The sequence below is a fragment of the Dermochelys coriacea genome, chromosome 10 (assembly GCF_009764565.3).
Source record: "Dermochelys coriacea isolate rDerCor1 chromosome 10, rDerCor1.pri.v4, whole genome shotgun sequence".
In the NCBI taxonomy this organism is placed as follows: domain Eukaryota; kingdom Metazoa; phylum Chordata; order Testudines; family Dermochelyidae; genus Dermochelys; species Dermochelys coriacea.
In genome coordinates, this window is record NC_050077.1 from 34,380,554 (window position 1) to 34,402,086 (window position 21,533).

The window sequence follows — 21,533 nt, forward strand, 5'->3', positions numbered from 1 at the left end:
GATACCACAGTGATTGGTGGCAGGATAAACCAGACATCCCCAAGCATCCCAGAATTCTTAGCACTGGCTGCCGGACAACAGCAGCTGGGCATGTTCCCTCGAACCCAAGTGCCAGAGACGGTGCCCCAGCCCGCCCACAGGGTAACGCAGCAACCGGGGGGCAGTGTGGAGGCCACTGGCTGTCCCTCCGCTCAGAAAGCTGTGTCTGTTCCAAGCCACAGGAGCTCTGCATTTGTCTAGTGAGTGTTCCTGAGAGCTTGTAAATCTAGTGAAACCCTGGAACAGCTGCTCCCATATCACCAGTTTTACAGGGCTTCCCATCAAATGGGATCACAGCCACTTCCAACAGCGGCTCTCCCTGCCCCCAAAGCTGAGGGCCCCCCCCTTGGGACCCATGTGCTGCCTCCTAGGCCCTAAAGCTTTGATCTCCAGAGCAGACACAGCTCCCACTGACTTGTGGGGACTTGGGCAGAGCAATGCCTCTGAAAGCCAGGCCAGAAGTGGATGCAAATTATTATTAATTATTTCTATTATGGTAGCACTGGGGAGCCCAGTCCTGAGCCAGGACCCCAGTGTGCTATGCGCTGTACACACTTAGAACAGAAAGACATGTTCCCTGTGTAGTACAGGGAGCAATCCTGGGGCCAGGGGCTGGATAATCCAAGAACTCACATACATCAACCAAGGTCTAGGATTCAGATGTGTGGGTACCATTCCAATACCAGAATCGTCTCTGGCTCCCAAAGCTGAGGGACTACACAGAGGTTGATTTATTTTCACCTCCCGCCTCCCCCCCCACACTCCCGCCCATCTTCCTAGGAGTTGGGAATCAACGTGCAACCTCCCATCAGACCAGGCAAGCCTGGCTGTGTGTGAATTCTCTTGCCTGGCAACCGAAAGTTACAGCGATCCCAGTGCTCGGAAAGACTGGCTGGGTGGAGTGGGAGCTGTGCTGGGCTATGCTATGCTGTCCCAGCAATGAGAGCTTGAAAAGGTCCCGAGCTCAGAGATAATCCACCCCCAAGGGCCAGTCTAGGATTTGCCACAGCTCCGGCCATCCCACTAGCAGGATGATTCCCTCAAGGTCAGCCTGAAGTGTCCCTCTCTCCATTTCACCTGATTACCCCTCATTTACAGCCCCTCCGCCAGCCTAAATAACTCCTCCCCTCCGAGGGGTTATCCCTTCCCCTCTGTTCCCACACTCACAGCGGAGGACAAACCAGGCTATTTCAGCAAGAGGCACAAGAGGAATGTAGAAAAAGGACACGGTAACCAAGGGTCCCTCAAGGGCAAATGGGTCCCCCAGATGGATGCTTGGCCTGGCTTCCGGAGCTCTGCTCTGTCCCCCACCCCAGCTCTCCTCCCAGCAGGTGTTCTGGTAACCAGCTGACTTGTGAGCCCAGCTGTACGAAGGGAGCGAAAGTTCATAAAGCATCACAATAGCCGATACCAATAACTGCGGCTGGGAAAAGGTGCGGACAGGAGACGGATGCTGAATTAGTCCAATCAACCAGGGAAGGGAGACGGATGCTGAATTAGTCCAATCAACCAGGCCTATTGAGAGAACTCACGGGCAGGGTGACAATCATGCCCAGTAGACAAGAGAAGTGTGGGACTGGAAATCAATGGCTCAAAACTAATGTGTCAAAAATTGGGCCTAAATGGTGGACCAAATAATGAGGGGATGGGCTGTTCCATCCCCCTTCCCTTTTGGGGCTCTTAACAAGAGGCTCTTGTGTGTGTGGGGGGGAGTGTGTGCGTGGGGGTGTGTGTGCTGGCTACTGTGGGGGTGAGGGGGCTGACTGAAAGACCAAAGAAGGAGAAGGAGTGCATGTCAGCATCCTGGCTGCCATCTCCTGAGACCTTCTCCATCCTCCTCCTGAGAGATGTCCTGAGCAGACCAGACCAGAGAGAAGGACCCAGCCGACATCTCCACCTCCCTTGCTCCAGCTAACTCCCAAACTCTGCCTGGGGTGTGAGACGGTGTCACCCCCTCCGGTGTGTCTTTTTCCTTCCCCACCTTACATCCTCCTGTCCCTACCCCTCTCCTTTCGCCTTCTGTCTGGTAAGAGCTGACTTCGGGGCCAACGCAATGAGCCTGAGACCAGGAGGGAGTCAAAGCAATGCCCTCAAGAGCCCAATGATGGTCCAAATGTGCCAGCTCTCCGAGTGGCTGGGCCTGTGTTTCTCCAGCGCAGAGGCTGCAAACTTGAATCAACCCCCCAGCCAGAAGTTGCAATATCATTGGTGCTCTTTTCTGTCCCCTTCTTGTCTTGTTTGCTCTTCTCAGGAAACAGGACCGGTCTTTTACAGCAGCATCCCGACAGCTCCAGCCCATCACAGCCAACTTTCCCGCCAAGGACCAGTTAGCACCATCTTTAACACCCCTGAGAGATGGTCAAACCAGGGGGTTCTCTAACCCAGCCAAGGGAAAGGGCACAAGGGATGCTGTTCAAACAAAAGCCTGACTAATACTTGACATTTGAAACATTTTCTCTGGTTTTCTTGCTTTTCTGTGTGTTCAGTCAAAGGTTCAAAGGCTGTTCGGTGGTGCATGGCACCAAGCTGGCGGAGGTCTCTGTGTATCACCCCCTGACCTTGCTGAACACTGGTTAATGTCGGACAGTGACAGGGTTGTGTTCCACCTAAATTAACACAATGGCCCTGCCTCCTGCTCTGGCCTGCTGGCAGCTAGTCATGCTGGCAAGACTTCTGTCAGCAAAAGGCTGCTCCTCAGGAACAGCAGCCCCTGCACTGGACCCCAGCATCCTTCTCCTCAGCCCCCTGAGGAGCACCGAGGGCAAGGCAGTTGCAGCTGGTCAGAGCCTCAGAGGAAACACAATCAGGTGACAGCGTGAGGATGAAAGCAGACCTGGCCCAGTCCTCAGCCCTACAGGCTTTACAGTGCCCGGCTCTACCTCACACCCCACATAGCGGGCTAGGAGGCTGGGCTGGCTCCTAGAGAGGAGGGGCACTGGCTTTAAGGCTGCTCCCCAGAAGCCAGGATGGAGGCCAAGGCTGAGCTATGCACAGACCACCCAGGACAAGGCCCCCTCCCCTGAGGCCCCAGAGGCTGCCCTTTCCAGCCCACGTGTGCCAGCTCAGTGTCGTTACGCTCACCACTCCTCCGGTGCTCCCTAGCTGTGGATCTCCAAGCTGAGTGAGCTGCACAGAGGGGAACAAAGCCCTGGCAGTTGCCCACGGTGATGCCCCAAGGCACGGCAGAACTGGGAGAGGCCGCAACAGTGCCCTGCTCCGTGAGCCAGGCTGCCCTGCACATCCACACAGCCCCGTGTGTGCGTCCTGCACCTCGTGCACCCTCCCAGCTCCCCGACTTGCTGGAGGCCAGTTCCAGGGCTCCGTCTCTCCCTTCGCTGCCGCACCAGCCTGTGCGCAGGCTGCCAAGAGAGCCTATGGTTCTGGGCTGAGCACCGTGGGCGACAGCTCTGCTCCCCAGCCCTGGGCAGGCTGTGTCTTCACCCCATGGAGGTGTGCACTATCTGTGTGCGCCCAGATCTCCACCCCAGGGGACCCCATTCACAACGGGGCCACTTGTCACAGCCAGAATACACTATCATTGGTAATAAAGGCCTGCACAGCCGTTTTGCTTGGCACCCAGTCTGGGTACTGTGCCAGAGCAGAGCTGCAGGGAACACTGCCAGTTATTCCCCTCCGCCCCAGATCTGCCCCCCTTGCTCACTCCTGGCCACATAAACTGGCGGGGGGGGACGGAAGAGGGCAGGCCAGCTTGCTGGCTGGGGGCTGCTCCTACACTCAGCTCTCTAACCCTGCCTGAAACCCAGATGCCCAGAGGATGCCACCTGCTGGAATGCATGCTGTGCCCGGTGTAGACCCCGTGGAGGAGCACAGGCTCCCCAACCCAGCCTAACAGGAGCGTCTGTACAGACTGGAGGCCAGTCCAACTCCGTGCGGCTGTGGCTGCCTGCCCCAGTTTGACTGACTTACCCTTGGGGACCCATCTTTCGAAGGAAAGTATCTGGACTAGCCCCAGCCCAGGGATTGCTGCACCCCATGCACTACCTCCACTTGGCCTAGCCTGCCCCCCGGCAACACGTGCCAGGGCTGCCCTCTCAGCCGGGGACGCAGGGGGTGGGACACCTCCAAACCACACACCCAGTGCTGCAGGGAGCAGTGCTGATTCTCCACCCTCTAACAAATACCGCACTGATGTGTCGGGAGCGCTGTCTTTCAGATGAGATGGAACCTCGGTGTAGTTACTACACCTCGCTAAGAGACAACGTTGCTGGGTTGAGCTAATTTTTTAGTGTAGCCCAGGCCCAAGGTCCTGACCTCCTGTGATCTTTAAACATCCCAGGCACTCTACACAAGAACCGGTCTGGTGGCATTCTCGGGCTGATTGAATTCCAGCAGGGGTAATTATACTCTGCCTACATGAAACCACCGCACAGTTTCCCCTGCACCTGGAATTGTTTACTTCCTGTCCCAGCATGGAGTGGGGTAGTGCCATGCAATGGCAGCTGCTGTACTCCTCCCCAGAGGTGGCTGCATGTCAGCGCTGCGCAAAGCAACCCCTGTCTTAGGAGCTCTCCAGCAGAAAGGTGCTGCATGAACGTATGAGCTTATTGGTGCTTATGGGCCGATCTGATAACTGGGGCCCAGTCGGCACCTAGGATGCACGGCAGCAGCTCAGAATTTGGGCTGAGACGGCAGGGGCTTCCAGCAGCATGTAGGAGACGAGTGTAGGGAAAGCAAGACCCCCGGCAAACCCAGCAAGGCTCACCTGAGCCCGCAGAGAGCTAGCAGGAGTGGAAACGCGGGTCAGGTGCATCTCTAAGTATTTGGGGAGGTGGCGACAGCGAGCAGAATGGGTTCACTGGGAATAGGGGGTGCATTCCCCTCCCCCACCCCACAGCGTTCCCACACTGCACAACGCAAGCAGGGGAGGGGACTGCTCAGTGGGGCAGCCTGGGGCACCTATCCTTCCGCTGCCAGAGCACTGGGCTCATGCTGCGGAACGCTACTGGCCGGGGAGGGCCGAGTTGGTCCAGAGAACTAGCCCCAGCTCTTTGGGGGAGCAGAAACACTGAGGTGCCAGCCCCAGAAGGCCCAAGGTGGCTCGCTCTGGTTATAGCATTGGTGGAGGCAGGGCGGGTGGGTGTCACATGAGCCTACACCCCCAGCTTTATGCTCTCGGAGCAGCTGCTCATCCCCCCAGTACTGGTCTGGCCCAGCTGCCAGGCACTACCCCAGAAGCAGGAGCCGAGTCCATGGCTAGCAATAGGACTCTTCCTGCCCAGCCAGGAAGGGGAACGGAGGGGTTGCCACGGCCGAGCTTTGCTTGTGCTCTGGAGCAGACCCCGCTGAACCTGGAGGGGGAAGGCTGGTCCAAGAGCCCCGGGTCTCTGGCTGGGCACTGCTAAGACCCTGCCTGGCACTGGAGCAGAGCCCTTGCTACGTATAGCTGGGAAGCTGCAGCAGCACCACCGAGGAATTTGTGCTGAGTAGGTGTCTGGAACGGCACCCCAGCACGGTAAGAGCCCCCCCATGGTGAGAAGGCCGGGGATAGGACGAGGGGGACAGGACAGCCGGATCTGTGCACCCGACACAGGCCAGGCCCAGCTGCCGGCCACGCGCTTCAGCTGCTGGCGTGCAGCACGGGTGGCGGGGCTCTGTCCTAGGCGTGTCGACCAGAGCAACTGGCTCAGCACGGCTCCCTTCCCGCTGGGCCGGCTGCACTAATGACTGGGCTGAGTTTCCTGGCCGCCCCTGGATTACTTCCTCCAGGAGCTAAACAAGCTGCTTGCTTGACTCATCCAGCCACCCTCACACAGCAGCTCCTCCCATGCAAGGCGAGGGGGCAGCACCCTCGCCAGTCTGCCCCGGCAGTCACCGGGTTGCACCCTGGAGAGGCACAGCCAGGGCCCCGGGGGAACCTGACTCCCAGCAATGATGATACAACATGCCAGGGTCGCGGGAACAAGCAAGGCAGCTCACACGGGCTGAGCCAGAGGCAGAGCAGGGGGCTCACTCCCCACGAGAGACCCTGAGCAGAGCAGGATGCCTGACACAAGGATCAACCAGGCCTCTGTGGGGAGGACTAATGCCGGGCCAATGTTTCGAAAGAGCAGAGACAGCCCAGTCCCACTCCCCGCAGGCCAACATCTGCCAGAGGGACAAGCTCTGGCACTGCTGTCCTGTAGCCCCCTGCTCTGCCAGTCCTGCCCCCACCTCTGCCAGTGCCCCTCAGTCCTGCCCTGCACCCCCCCACTCTGCCAGTCCTGCTCCACCTCTGCCAATGCCCCTCAGCCCTGCTCTGCAGCCCCCTGCTCTGCCAGTCCTGCCCCCTGCTCTGCTAGTGCCCCTCAGTCTTGCCCTGCACCCCCCTGCTCTGCCAGTGCTCTCTAAAGATTAATGTCACTTTGGCTCATGCTAATTTGCATCCAGTTGCAAGAGACTCAGACCTCTTCTGAGGGCCACAGCTCCCCCAGTTACATGCCAAGACACAAGCTCTCCCACTCTCCCTTGCTGGGCGCTTTATCCTGGCGTGCGGGTGCTCGGCAAGCCCCTGGCGAGCAAGCGCGAGCTGCGTCCCTGCCTTTGTAAAGGGGTCGAGCTCCCTCTCCCCGCTCAGGAAGTGCCCCAGACCCGCTCTCATTCACTCCCCTGCCCGCGAGGACCGAGGGGCACAGAAAGCAGTGGGCTGCAAGGAGCTGCTGTCCTAGGGCAGGGCTGACACCTCTCGCTTTGTACCCTCCTCACTTCAACACATGCACTGTCGCACTGTCGGGCCCGCTCAGGCAGAAGGCTCCTGCATGGCTGGGGCTATGCAGGGGAAGCTGTGAAGTGAGTTGCTGAGCGGAAAGGGCCGCTTCTAAGAGCTCACTCAGGCTGCCCCAGCGGCTGCTGTGCTACGCGGGGGAGCCGGCCGGAGCCAGACAAAGGAGCATGGACCGGAAAGGAGCACCACTCGGCAGGCGGCTGCGACAGCTCTGCTGACCTGCGGCACCCGCTGGTGCCCGTGAAAGGTCCAATCTTCACCGTTTGTCCTTGGACAGTCCTGCCATTCACACCCCCTCCCCAGCTCCTGCCTTGGCTTGTCTTTCAGCTGGGATTCTCTGCTCCAAGGGACAGAGATAGGGTGAGGCAAGGGCCACTGGGCAAGGCCAGGGAAGGAGACGAGGTGTCATATCCATAAGGGTTTTAGAAACCCTCGATTGCAGATGCCACCACCCTGGCAGGAAGGGGGCGCCAGGCTCCATGAGGGTTAAATATCTCCAGCCCCAGGACAGCAAGAAGTGTTGTCAATAGAAAGCCACCGGGGCAGCTGGCTTGTCCAAAGCTGGAGGATTGTTTGCCAGTGGAACAGTGGAAGCGGCTCTCTTTAGGCCCAGTGAGCCGTGAGCCCTTTGCGACCCTCCCACCCTGCCACTCACAGAACTGCCCCAGGCAGGCCCCGCCAGCATAGGCTGGTCCCCTCGGACTGGAAAGCCAAAGGCAGCCGGCAGGCTAGGGGAGTTGGGCACTGAAGAGGGAGAGATGGGTGAAGATGAGTCGGCTCCCATACTGCCCCTAAGTGCCAGGCAGAACAGGAACTAGCTCAGTGGGGACTTAGTTCACTGAACACCAAAGTGCTTTGCTGCAGCACCTAGCACACTGGGGCAGTGGAGACAGCAAGAGTGCCCTCTCCTGGGAGAGGTCCCCAGGCTGAGGCCCTAACCCAGCGCGCTGCTCTCTACTCCGGTTTGGTAACACCCAGGCAAGAGAATGTGTAGCTGAGATACGAGTCATGCCAACGCGGGCTTTACAGCAGCTGATGAACGGCAGACCCTGGCTGGGCATCTCACTTCCTATCTGCTGCACCTCCCAGACCTGGGCGAGTCCTGGAACTGCACCCTCTGCCAAGCAGAAAGCAGGCTCCCTCGCCCCGTTTTCTGAGTGTTTGATTTTCTTTAACTTGCTGCTCCTAATGCTGTTTCTGAGCTGCCCTTATTGTTTCCAGGGGCCCCGGGGGGCTCCCAGCGAGTGGCAGGTGTCAAACTGGAATGCGGGGATATTGGCTTCAGGTGGGTTTGGTGCTGGGCCACACTGACTGCTTTCACTCAGCAAGCCACCTGCAACTCAGCTGCTGCCAGTGGGGCTCTAGCCACAAGAAGGGGTTGCTGTGTTTCACAGCCCACTGAGTTACCAGGGGTGGGGGAGAGACAAGGCGCTGCTCTCCCCTAGGGGACTGCTGATGTCACACTACAAACAGGCCTTGCATTTTCACAGCTGCCCATACACCCCGCATTGCCACGCAAGAGGAAATGCCTAGCAGCAGCACTGCACAGGCAGGCAGGAGAGCAGGGAGTCCTGGGACAGCAGAAGGCAGGACAGACCTGCACTGAGAATAGGATCCATGGATCTGAGGTCGCGCCCCCCCACCTGGAGCCTCCCGCCAGCCAGGACTGTCATGGCAACCCCCCCTCCCTCCCCAGTTCCTGCCAGTGATGCCACAGTGCTGGAGTGCTTTGTTCCCAGCTCTACACCACACTGGTCCTTACCCTGCTGGGGGCAAGCCCTCCTCCCCACGCAAGTACCCAGTGGCTGGCTCCCAGAAGAAGATTTAACAGGCTAGGTATTCAGTGCTGCAGAGAGGGCTGTGGCTGATGCCCTGCTCTGAGCAGATGGGTGGGGGGGGGGTACCACAGTTATGAAACCAAGGGCCCAGCCACACACTTCTATTAAAATGCCCCACGATCTTCTTCCAGGAATAGGGACGTTAACTCCAGGGACCTGGACAAAGACCCTCTCCCTAAACTCCCCCGGCTACCGTCTCTTCCCTCATTTCCTGGGCTAAGCTGTTCTGTAGCATTCCTGAACGCTGGGCTGCATTCCACCCCAGAGATGGCTGCATGACAGAGGGGAGCAGCCCCTCTTATCCTGACAGATCCCAGCGCAATGGAGGCCATTTGATTTCCGGCAGGGAACAGGCCGCGTGTGCTAGTGCAGGCAGACCTGGCCACTCTACCAAACTAACTGCTAATCCCGGCCACATTTTACAGATCTTGTACCAGAGCAGGCCGGCCAACACTCACCTTGGATGAGGCAGTGCCAGGGCCAAGGGGAGAGCAGGAAGCTGGGCTGTGGCGGGTCAGGCAGCGGTTTAGACACTACGCTTGCATCAAGGCAGAAGCTGGTTTGTTGGATCAGTTGCCTTGGAGTGAAAGGAGGAGAAAACCTGAGCCACGCCAAGTCAGCCGGCGCTCCAGGCCCTGCAGTGCCCGCCTGCTCCCTCTCAGGATTAATCCCAATCTCTGCCTGCAGAGCCACCAGGCCCTGGGCTCTACTCCAGAGCAGGTAGCTGTGCTACCACGCCCAGTGCTACCACCAACAGGGGGTGCTGCAACACTGGTTGGAGGCTGGATTTACAATGGGAAAGGAACTCTCTAGGCTGGGGGGCAGTGGAGGGGCCAGAGCATCCCCTAACACAAGAACGTCCTAGCTACTGGGCCTGGCCTGTGACAGTGCTTCCCTGTTCCTCCAGGTCGGCACCAGTGAGCTCGGAGGCTTGAAGGTAACAGGCTCCGTTCCCAGCGTCTAGAGCCAGCAGGCCCTGCAATCTAGCAGAGCTCTTCTCACCCGGAGCAAGAGGCTCACAGAGCTTCCCCAGGGCGGAGGCAGACACCGCAACGCATGAGTCAATTTGTTGGGACAAAGTACCGGAAAACAGAGCGCAGGGAGGACTCCTGCCTTGCCCCCGGGAGACAGGCTAGGTCGGAGCCAGCAGGGCTCTGGCTGCGCTAGCTACAGCATGCGAGCTCCAGCACGACTCAGGGGCCAGAGGCTGAGCCGTCCAAGGCCTCACGCACGCTGGAGGGGAGGATGTTTATAGCAGCAGCCGGCCAGTCACTTCCTTCCAGCTGTGACGGGCCCTGGCTCCTACCCTGTTCACGGATTCACCTCGAGCAGAGCTACATTCGCTCCCAGCATGCCCCTGTGCTCCAACACGAGAGCCAAGGAATGGCAGCTGGGGGAGCAAGCGGGTGGGCTAAGGGACCAGGGGCACAAGACACCCAGCTGGAACCCAGAGCCATGGGGCACCCAGCTTCATGCAGGGCTTCCCTGAGCCCCACTATGGCAGGGCTAAGTTTAGCAGCGACACACCTGGGTCCCAGGCCTGGCAGAGCTCCTGCACAGTGAAACCCAGCCCTGTTCTCCAGGCCCTGCTGAGGCCTCTTAACACTTCCCTCAAGAGCAAATAAGAGCTTCCCAGCACCCCCCATGCCCACGCCAACTTCTCCCCTCCAAGCCGCTTCCCCAGCAGAACAGACACACCCAACGCCAATGCTGCTCGACACTAGGTTAGTGAGCGCTCCCTTGTCTGCTGGGCCCCGCTCCACCAGCCATCATCTACCAGCTTCCTGGGGACCAGTGCACAGAGAAGAGCGGTCAGTAAGCAGAGCGGGCTGCAGCGCGTAACTCATCAGCCCCCTCTGGCCATTGCCCCGAGGAGGGTTTCTGGGCTGCCCTCAGGCCATGCCCAGACTGGAACCCCACAGAACAGGACCAAGCCCTAGAGGGAGCCAGCTGCGCTTAGTATTAGCCCCCTCGTTTCTTCCTCAAATTCTCTGGCTGGTGCAAGGACCCAGAGAGGGCTGGTAGTGCCAGGCAGTAATTTCCTGGTTCCCTAAAGGAGGTGTCAGTCACTTCTTCCTGGCCTCACTTGCTCCCCTCTGCCCAAGAGGAGCACACAGACAGTGCCCAGGGGACTAAATGGGCCACTCCCTGGGCACCAAGAGCTTTGGCCTGCTTCACACAGGGGCAAGGCTAGCCCCCTCCTGCTTCCTCCACCCAGAGTGACTGCTCCAAACTCCCAATGACTAGCCCTGAAGTGAAGCCAGACAGTGTGGGCAGATGGGGTCTCTTCACTTGGTGGCTTCTTAAGATGAACTGACCTTTCAGCTGTGGTTTCCCCTGTCCCTGTGGCCTCCTGGTTAACAGTAGCCAAGGGCACTTCATGAACCAGGGCCGTACCTGAGGAATCCTGGGCCCTGTGGCTGGGAAGGGGCTATGGGGCACTTTCCTTGTTGTGCCTCGCAGAGGCAGGGCAATTCCAGCTGATTTTCCTCAGCTGGCAATAATTGAGCCAAGGAGAGCACAGGGAGAGAGCAGGGACCCACCCAGAACAGCACCTATCCCCCACCTGGATCTTCACTTGGGAGGAAAAGACTCCAGCAAATTTCACAGGAGAATCAATTGCCCTCAGGGAAAGAGGCTGGCAGGACACAGTGGTTGTCCTGTTACTCACCAGATGAGTGATCTAAAGAACTCAAAGCCACCTCACAAGGATTTTACAATTACAGGTGAGTAAGCCTAACTACAGTACCAGGCACATTGGTTGGAACTATAGTAAAGAATAGAATTGTCAGACGCATAGATGAACATGATTTGTTGGGGAAGAAGTCAACATGTTTTTGTAAAGGGAAATCATGCTTACCAATCTAGAATTCTTTGAGGGGGTCAACAAGCATGTGGACAAGGGTGATCCAGTGTACATAGTGTACTTGGATTTTCAGAAAGCCTTTGACAAGGTCCCTCACCAAAGGTTCTTAAGCAAAGTAAGAAGTCATGGGATAAGAGGGAAGGTCCTCTCATGGATTGGTAACTGTTAAAGATAGGAAACAAAGGGTAGGAATAAAAGGTGAAGTTTCAGAATGGGAGATAAATAGCAGGGTTCCCCAGGGATGCGTACTGGGACCAGTGCTGTTCAACGTATTCATAAATGATCTGGAAAAAAGGGTAAACAGTGAGGTAGCAAAGTTTGCAGATGATACAAAATTGCTCAAGATAGTTAAGTCCAAAGCAGACTGTGAAGAGTTACAAAACTGGGTAACAAAATGGCAGATGAAATTCAATGTTGATAAATGCAAAGTAATGCCCACTGGAAAACATAATTCTGACTGTACATACACAATAATGGGTCTAAATTCACTGTTATGACTCTACAAAGATCTTGGAGTAGTGGATACTTCTCTGAAAACATCTGCTGAATTGTGCAGTGGCAGTCAAACAAGGCAACAAAATGTTAGAAACCATTAGGAAAGGGATAGACAATATGACAGTGAATATCACAATGCTACTACTACATCAATCCATGGTACACTCACACCCTGGATACTGCGTGCAGGTCTGGTCACCTCATCTCAAAAGAAGACACATTGGATTTGGAAAAAGTACAGAAAAGGGCGACAAAAATGTTTAGGGGGATGGAACAGCTTCCATATGAGGAGAGATTTAAAAGATTGGGATTGTTCATCTTGGAAAACAGACAACTGAAGGGGGATATGATAGAATTCTATGAAATCATGAGTGGCGTGGAGGAAGTGAATAGGGAAGTGTTATTTACCCCTTCACATAACACAAGAACCAGGGATCAGTCAATGAAATCAATAGGCAGCAGGTTTAAAACAAAAAAAAAAAAAAAAAAGGAAGTATTTCTTCACACAATGCATAGTCAACCTGTAGAACTCCTTGCCAGGTGATTTTGTGAAGGCCAAAACTATAACAGGGCTCAAAAAAGAACTAGGTAAGTTCCTGGAGGCTAGGTCCATCAATGGCTATTAGCCAAGATGGTCAGGGATGCAACCCCATGCTCTGGGTGTCCCTAAATCTCTGACTGCCAGAAGCTGGGACTGGATGACAGGGGATAGATCATTCAATAATTGCCCTGTTCTGTTCACTCCCTCTGGGGCACCTGGCACTGGCCACTGACAGAAGAGAGGACAGTGGGCTAGATGGACCATTGGTCTGACCCTGTGTCTGTTCTTATGATATTAGCTTTCACCTAGTGCACGGCTTGCCCAGCTCAGTTCAGGGGGGAAAAGGATTCCAGGCAGCAGAGAATTTTGTAAGGATATAGCCAGTCACAGAGTCCCTACACAGCTCTGCTGGTGCTCCTCAACCCCAACCCGCAGCCCCTTGCTAGCCCAGCCCTGGGCTCCCCACACAGCTCTGCCAGTGCCCCTCAACCCTGACCCGCAGCCCTTGCTAGCCCAGCCCTGGCCACTCTTGAGCAGAGACGCTGGACAGGTCACAGCGTGAGGTAGTAGTGTGACGTGGACAAGCCAGCGCTACGCTGAGACACCAAATCCCATTTCACGGGCAGCCCAGGTAGGCCAAGAAGCTGGCTCCCTGAAGGCACGAAGTGGGTGCAGCTGTGTGAGCCCCCCCCCTTCAGTCCATCACAGGCCACCTACACGAAGGCCCCTCCAGTCCAGTCACTGACTGCAGCTAGTACCTTGTCTGCTCAGCCCTTGGCACCGCGGACCCAGCACCAGCCCAAGGAGGGGCCTTAAGCCGGGGGTTTTCAGCAGAGGAAAAACAGCATTTGCTTATCATATTTGCAAGTAACAAGCCAAAACCCTGCACTGGTTTGTCATTTCAAAGAGATTTAGAGGGAGAGGGGGAGGGAGGAATGGAATCTCGCCTTCCTATTTCAGCTCAACTGCACTGCTTTCTAAAAACACCCGTCCCTCGGTTCTGCAGTGTGCATCCCGGGGGGACAGAGCTTCTGGCTCACCCCTCTTTAATCAGTTCACCTCCTGACCCCTCAACTGCTCCCACCCCCCAATTCTTTTTATCACCTCTAATTTTGATACTGCTGTGCCCCTATGAACCCCTGAAGTGACACACAGATAAGAGCCGTGCACACAGCCTGCCAGTCACATTCCTCCAGCGCAGATAAAGCCCAGCAGCCAAAATAATCCCAGCCTGCAAAAACATAGCTGTGGAGCTGGAAGGCACTTCTGGATCTAATTTAGAAGCTGAATTCCAACCCGCCCCTCAGCTGCCTTCCTTAGCGATCCACGTGCGCACACTAGCAGAGGCTGGGGGAGGCCTCGCCCTTTGTGCACTGGGCTTGCTGGATTCTAAGTACAGATATTAGATCCATTCTGCACAGCAGCAGCGGGTCTGGATTGAGGATTACTAGGGCTCATAAATCCAGAGTGGTTCTAAAGGGCCTTGAAACAAGAATCGGTTTAGGTGCAGAGGCAGATTTCTGGGGTCAGCAGCCAAAGGAACATTCAGAGATATTTACTAATGCAAATTTCTTCTACTAAGACGAGCTCCTTAGCCAGATCTGCAGTCGACACAAACAAGCGACCCTTTACTAGGATGTGAGTTCTCAATGGGGTGTTGTAGAATAAGGACTGAACAACAGAATACACAACAGACAGCAGTGCCCAGCACCCTTGTGTGTGTGGGTATGTGACACCCCTGGGTGCCCGCAGGAAGCACCCCAGGGTTTGCAAGGAGGATGCCAGGCAGCCAGCTGAGCGACAGTAGCAATAGCAGGGTGCCCAGTTATGCTGGGCATGGGGAGCAGAGGTTCCAGCCACCCCAGCAGCACAGAGCAGCCTGCAAGGGGAGCGGTGCTTTCTAGGAGGTAACTGGGGAGAGGCTTCGCTAACAGCATCTTCCAGCCGCTGGCTGAGCTGTGAGGTGGCTGAGCCAGCAGCTCCCGACATTTCTGGCCCCGTGCGCCAGGACCCAGCTTCCTCCTGGGCTGTGCAGACACCTGGCAAATTATGGGCTTCAGTGTGATTTTGGAGGGCATTTCCTTCCCTCCCTCCTGCTGGAGCCAGTAGGTCCCTCGGAGCAGGAGCCTCAGTGCCGTACTCTTTCACCAAGCTTCCTCTGGCCACCCCAATGGGCTGGAGACGCCAGTGTGGGGGTGACAGGAGGTCTCCAGGCAGCAGGCGAGATCAGCCTGAGTGGTGCCCGTTCCTACAGGCCTGGCACCTACAGTCAGCACCCTCCCAGCGCCCCCTTGTGTTCCTGCAGGGAGCGGCGGAGCTGGCTCTGACAATGACAGGGATCCTCACTCAATTATCCAAAATCCAAACATTTCCACCCGTTCTAAGACACACGGAATGATTCTCCACTTCCAGACGCCACTCCTCGCACGCCAAGGGAGGCTGTCTAGAAAGAGGGCCCACCGGACCCACAGAACACAGCACAGCTATTCTGATTGTTTCAAGCATTAGTGGATGTTTTGGATCTAACCTTCCTGAAGCTTTGGGTGCCCCAACCCAAAGCCTTGGGCTCCCCAATGAGATGCACGACACCGAACACACCCAGCTAATTTAAAGATGAGTGTTAACTCTGAAGTGTAATGACGACATTTTATGTGTCAGCTATTTCACTGCTGATCAAAGCACATGAGAAAGGAGAGACCATCTTCAGTTTGCTGTGAGGGGCAGCTTGAGTTCTCGAGTGCCTGGGCTTGTGGGTGGAGCCTGGGCGAGCAACCCCCATACTTCTGACCCCTGAATTCAGGGAAGGAATGATTTGCTGTGCAGCCTCTCCCGTCATCCCCTTTAAGCACCTGCAGTGAGATCTGACTAGAACAGACACTAGGGATGTAGTGCAGGGGAGCTAGAATGACGGGAAGTGAGAGAGATGAATGGCAGAGAGCGAGATCACCTGAGACCAGCGCCCAGCCTGAGACAGAACCCCCAGGAATGGTCACTAGGTTGACACAGCAAACAGCCCAAGTCCTACTGCCCTGCACCCACCTTTTCCCTCCTGCGCAGTGGGGCGGGGGAGAGCTCAGCCCAAGGGCCCGTTCTTCCTGAAGAGCGACGGGGGCAGCTCCCAAGGCGACCCGTGCCAAGTGACGACTGATGGATGCACCCCAAACACTTGTCAACAGGAGGGAGAGTCCAACCATGCCTTCCCCACAACTCCCAATCCCCACAGATGCCTCAATCAAGGCTGGAGCCAGCACCCGCTAATCATTGTGCTCCCAGGGCTGCCTCCCATCCCGGCCACGGCAGCATTGCTGTGCCCAGGAGATGCAGGGAAGGAGCAGGGAGAGCCATTGCTAGGGGAGGAAGTAGGATGATCCTATGCCGCTTGTGTCAGGAGCCGCCTGACAGATGGCAGCCCTTGCCGCTGTGCTGTGCCGGCGGAAAGCTGCCAGCATGGGGAGAGGAGGGGGCTGGGGCTGAGCTAGCCGCCCTCCCTTGCAATGCCAATTCACCACCCCACCCCCGGTGCCAGAGCCGACTCTGCCCTGGCTCTCCCCATGCACGACAGACACGTCTGACCTTTCCTGGAATGGGCACTGTGCCAGGCAGCACCCACCGTGATCAGCTGTAGGTACACTGGGGGCTGCCCCGGGACACACTACCTTTCCCCTCTGCTGTAGCCAGCCCCAGTCATTGCTATCCCAGACACTGGCCGAGTACTGACCAGCATCCAGACACAGCCCCACTGAAGATGGCAGAGTCTAGCACACTCAGGCCCAAGCTCCATCCTAAGCATGGGGAGTGGAGGGAGGGGGAGATACTGTATCCATGCCAAGATTCCAAGGTCAGTCTGCCCTCCTGTAGACCCGGGCTGTTCACCTTTGGACTGTGGTCCCTGCAGGGGTTGAGATTGGTGAGGCATGGTGTCGGATGCCTCGGCCTGCCTAGCACCCATGACCCAGCTCCCCAGCAGCCTGGGGTAGAGGAGCATCCAACACGGCCTGGGAGGCCTGGCTTGGAGTGAGCAAGCGATAGAGGAAAAATTCAGACGTGTACCTAGGGGAACCCCCCACTCTCCTGCCTGACTCTCCGTCTCCAACTTCAAATGGGAACAAATCCTGGATCTACAGGCAAGGAGCTACAGGGTGCCCATCTGAGAGCCCAGCCAGAAGGACAGGGAGGAAGCCATTACCACGGCCTGCTGGTGATGGAGCAATGGGAGCAGAGCAGATCAGCAGCCCTTGCAAGGCTAGGTGGTCACCCAGGAAAGCGGAGATGTTCCTGAAACCCATGGGACCCAGCCCCATGCCCATGTATGGCCCTGCGTGCCAGCGGGACAGAGCAGCAGGATAGCAAGGAGTTGGCATGGGAGGCAGGGTCTGCTCAATGGACCCAGCGTTAACCCAGAAATTGCAACTTCCCACTAGCACAGAGAGTCCAAGCGTGCAACTGACAAGCAATGGGAAACCAACCAGCCCTGCTGCAATCCCTCATTTGGGGGCAGGGCAAGAGCTCCCCAGCCCCTCCCTTCAGGGTGGGTTTTTCTCTCCCGCAGATGACCTTCCTTCTCTAATTGCTGCTCTCTGTAAGGCCATAAATCCAACCCAGCGTGGGAGAGGTCACACCAGGCTGAAGGGAGCACAGTCACCTCTGCGGTCCTGATGGCGTAGCCGTCTTCACGGCTTTTTTGGGGAACACTGATCCACCCAGGCCACGAACGCGCCTTTCCCAAACAGCCCACAAGCAGGGGTTGAGCAAACGCCATGTGTGCCCCGAATCAATGCGTGTGCAGCGTTAGCGTCACACCAGAGTGCCGGCCCCAGAAACAGAGTGGGCCACAAGTCACCGCGCACATCTCTGGGTGACAGGCGGACACAGTCCCACACAGAGAACAAAGCAGGGAGCTGGCGGTTTGGTTCACTCGCCCCATGGAATCTCCTTTTCTCCAAACATCCAACTCCCTGCATTTCCCAGACACCAGCACCTTTCCCGGCTGAGTACTCCCACTGGCGCCACTAAAGTGCAAGGGTCACCAGTGACTTGAGCAGGGGCTCCCCGACCCTGCCCAACATTCCCAACAGAGGGGGCAAGGGGTGGGCATTGTCCCTGGGCACTTCCTCCAGCACTTCCAGTCGGACTGAACCTCATGGTCCTACATAAGCCACTCCCAGGGCGAAAGGGAGAGAAGCCAGGCAGCTGACTCTAGGGAATGGAGGACAATATGACTGCAGCCCGCTCCTGGAGCCCACTCTTCACCCCACACAGCCAGGCGTTGCCAGGGGAGGGAAAGTGATCGCATATCTGGAGCAGTAGGGGTGGGTCAGCGAAGGGGGCTGGGAGTACCGGGGCATTCCCAGAGGGCGGCCAGCATCCACTCATGCCCAGTGCCGGCAACGCCAAGTTTACAAGCTACCGCACGCATTTTCACTGCCTCTTGCGGCAGGGGGCTCTAGACACCGGGGTGGGCTGTTGGCCTGGCTAACACCAAGCCCAGAGTCTGCTCAGGTCCCTTCATGGGCTGCACCAACCATCTTCTGTGCCCCCCCCAACCCCAATGGTTCAACACCAACGCAACACTCCTTCCCCTTCCTGCTCTGGCAGCTCATCCCAGACCTCCCACCTGGGACACCCAGCTCCAGGGCCTGCCACAGGGCCCAGCCTGCTTCCTGCAGCTCCCCCAACCTTTGTGCGCCCATCAGGCAATTGCCTGCCTCTTTCCAGCTGGGGCTGATCATCCCCAGCCCAGACCAAAGCTTCCGGGCTTGGAGGGGCTCTGACCCCAGGCCTGGAAAGGGGCCGGCTGCCTTGTTACAACGGGCACGTCTCACTGGGAACACCCCTCCTGGCTCGGCCAGATGCAAACCAAACCCCACACGGCACAGACCGAGCTCCGAGCCCCCCACCCCAGTAACTGTTAGCAACACATCCCCTCATGCCACCCCCAACGCCGGGACCGGGGGCCACGCTCCTACCCTGGGGAGGTGTCCAGCGTGATGGAGACAAGCGAGCTGCTGAATCGCCGTGTGTCCCACAGCTTTACCTCACGCTCCCTCATCTGCAAGAGCAGAAAGACACATGCTTACTGGTTGTGTACATGTACACATACAGACACACACACTCACAGATGCGCACACATACACACACGTGCATACAGACACACGTGGCCAGGTGCTGGGCTGCTTTAGAGGCAGTACCAGTGGCTGCCGCAGCCAGACATGGCAATGAGGCGGCCCTAGAGGCACAGGCAGTCTAGCAGGGGGCCCTGGGGGTGGCCTAATGAGATCAAACCAGACCCCTTCCCGGCCAGGGAGCGGCTTCCCCTGACGCAGGCCCACACGCAGACATGAGCAGCCTCCATGGAAGCTGCAGGCCGAATGGCAGCTGGCTTCAAGGAGCAAGGACTAGAGCCAGGGGGCTGCAGGGCTAGGGTTTTCATGCTGAACCCCCAACAAGGGGACACAAGTGGGAGCCTTTTCGTGGGGTGAGACACCAGGGAACCACCACCCCCACACGGGGCTCAAAAGCAGAGAGGTCTGGACAAAAGTGAACATGGGCGACCCCAGTGCATTCTGGACAGGCACGGGGGAGCCCTGGGCTATGCTGTGGGGGGAGCAGGCAGCAAAAGCGTGCAATCCTCTTTCCCTTTCTAAAAGGGACAGGCTGCCTGGGCAGGCAGTCATGCATCCCCTTCCCCCCTGAGGAGAGGGGACCCCAATAAGGTGCATTGCATCTGTACTGCATTCAGGGGAACGTGCTCCTTAGACAGCGAGGGCTTTGCCTGGAGCCCTCTCCCTGCATCTGATCGGCCTTCACAGTCTTCCGTGGCACGTGGCAGGCTCGGCTGCCCATCAGGCACTGTTCCGAGAGGAATCCATCCCCATGGATTGCACTGGTAGAGAGGCACATACCAAGCAGTGAAGCCCTGGGGTTCCCGGCCACATTCAATACAGCACTCAGTGGTGCCGAGGATGGTCAGGGGGGCTGGGGGAGCTGAGAGGTGATGGAGGCCGACTCCAAGTCGTCTCTCTCGAGCCTGCCTCGGCTGCTGCTCCAGTGGGCAGTGGTGAGCCTGCTCCCCTGGGCTCGCTGCTCGCTTGCATGCCACAGGTTGGGGTTAACTTCTATTCCCAATAGACTTTGTTGCTTTCCCTAGCTCCATCCCACTGGCCCAGGGGTTGCAAATATGGGCACAGTGATGGGTCAATAGCTGTTGCTCTGTGCACAGGCCGGCGGGAGCACTCAGATCCCAGCACACAGGCTGCGCCCAGAGAAACCGCCTGGTACATGGCCCTGCAAGCAAACGGCTGAGCTCACAGGCTTTTACTTGCACATGGCCACTGGGGACAGAGCTCAGCACTAGCTCCCCGCTCAGTGCACCCTGCTCAAATGCAGAGTGGGCTCAGCCACGCTAGCCCTTCCCGCAAGTCTCCTCCTGCTGTGCTCCGAGCAACGCAGCTCCATGCTGTGGCATATAGCAGAAGCAGGCAGCGCAGGGGAGCTGGGCATGGTGTTGTCTAGCCCTGCTCAGAGCCCTAGTCCCCCTCAGATCTGCAGGTTCAAATCCCGGCAGGGTCACCTCATTCTCCCCTGGTGGCGAGAGCTCCAGACAGCCCCTGGGAGGGGAAATGATGAAGTGTCGGCCTGGCTGTTCTACTTGGCCCGCTACCACTACCAGGGAACTTGGAAAGCCCAGGAGGCGCATCGCTCTGCCAATATTGTGCTTGCTCTCGCTCCATGCAAGATGTGGTAGGCAAGCTGGCCTCCCCTACAGAACCAGCTTCCCCTCAGTGGGAAAAGATGTACAGCATGACCGGCAGGACCCACAGCACCATCTGCACAAGCTCTGCAGTAGAAAGGTGGCGGAAAGCCCCAGTGAAGGAACAAGGGCTAAGGGCGCCTGGGCGAGCAGGGGGCCATACCTGGCTGAATCCTACGGAGAGAACATAATCGCTGGCGTTCATCCAGAGCAGCCTGGAATCCTTGTTGTTTGCGTGACCCTGGATGCTCTGAAAAACACAAAACACAAAACGCAATGATCACTATTTGCACAGCACCAGGGACGTGCAGAGCCGTGCTGTACAGTGACTGAAAAGGGCACCCCTGGGTCTTTCCGGGACTCAGTTTACACCCGAATTTGATCTGCTAGCCCTGCATAATCAGGCTTGGAACCAAGAGCCAGGCCGGGTTCCTCACGTCTCGCTGAGCCCCGCTAATGAAGTCTCTCCCGTGACCCTCACTGGCTTTGCACACACGTCGCTGAGCTCCCCACGCAATGCTGCTGCTGCTTCATGAAGAGGACCAAGCCTCAGCTCCTTCCCCCGAGCCGAGCTGGCCACGCAGGCCCATAGGAGCACTAACAGCACAGCTGTGGCCAGTTTGTGCCACAGGAAGGGGCTGGTTTCACACAGTCACTTTTCCAAGCAGAAAGTCGTTGGTCAGCCTAACTCAGGAGGATGCCCTATTCCCAGTGACAGGAGCACAGTTGGGCATAGGTGGCTGGGAAGCACTACAGCCCCCACTCTGCACCCTGTCATCTCTGGTTGTGGTGCAGGAGATGGGGCAAGGGGAGGGGAGCGCTGGCAGGAGGCTATGCCACACTGGCATTGCAGTCAAACAGCCGTGCAGCCCCTGTCCAGCGACATCTCCAGGCAGAGCAGTGCCGGCCAAGGTAGTACAGCGAGATAGTCAAGTTGCAATGGGGGAGGTTTAGATTGGATATTAGGAAAAACTTTTTCACTAAGAGGGTGGTGAAACACTGGAATGCGTTACCTAGGGAGGTGGTAGAATCTCCTTCCTTAGAGGTTTTTAAGGTCAGGCTTGACAAAGCCCTAGCTGGGATGATTTAACTGGGACTTGGTCCTGCTTTGAGCAGGGGGTTGGACTAGATGACCTTCTGGGGTCCCTTCCAACCCTGATATTCTATGATTCTATGATTCTATGATAGGGAAGAGAGGAGCTCGTTTCATCCTAGGACTCTGAAGATGGTATCTTAGCCCAAGCCCAAAGCAAAGGCCTCTTCTACTCAGCCAGCCCCAACAC

General features: G+C 57.2%; 1 protein-coding gene across 2 annotated transcripts in view; it reads right to left on the reverse strand.

Annotated features, from left to right (window-relative positions):
• CORO7 (coronin 7) overlaps positions 1-21,533 on the reverse strand; it is a 173,961-nt gene that overhangs the window by 84,339 nt on the left and 68,089 nt on the right. For both annotated transcript variants that reach the window (XM_038418793.2, XM_043493220.1), the window contains exons 8-9: positions 20,414-20,500; positions 18,467-18,549 (exon numbers count right to left, since the gene is read on the reverse strand). In XM_038418793.2, coding sequence (XP_038274721.1) covers positions 18,467-18,549; positions 20,414-20,500 — 170 coding nt within the window. The remainder of the gene's footprint in view (positions 1-18,466; positions 18,550-20,413; positions 20,501-21,533) is intronic.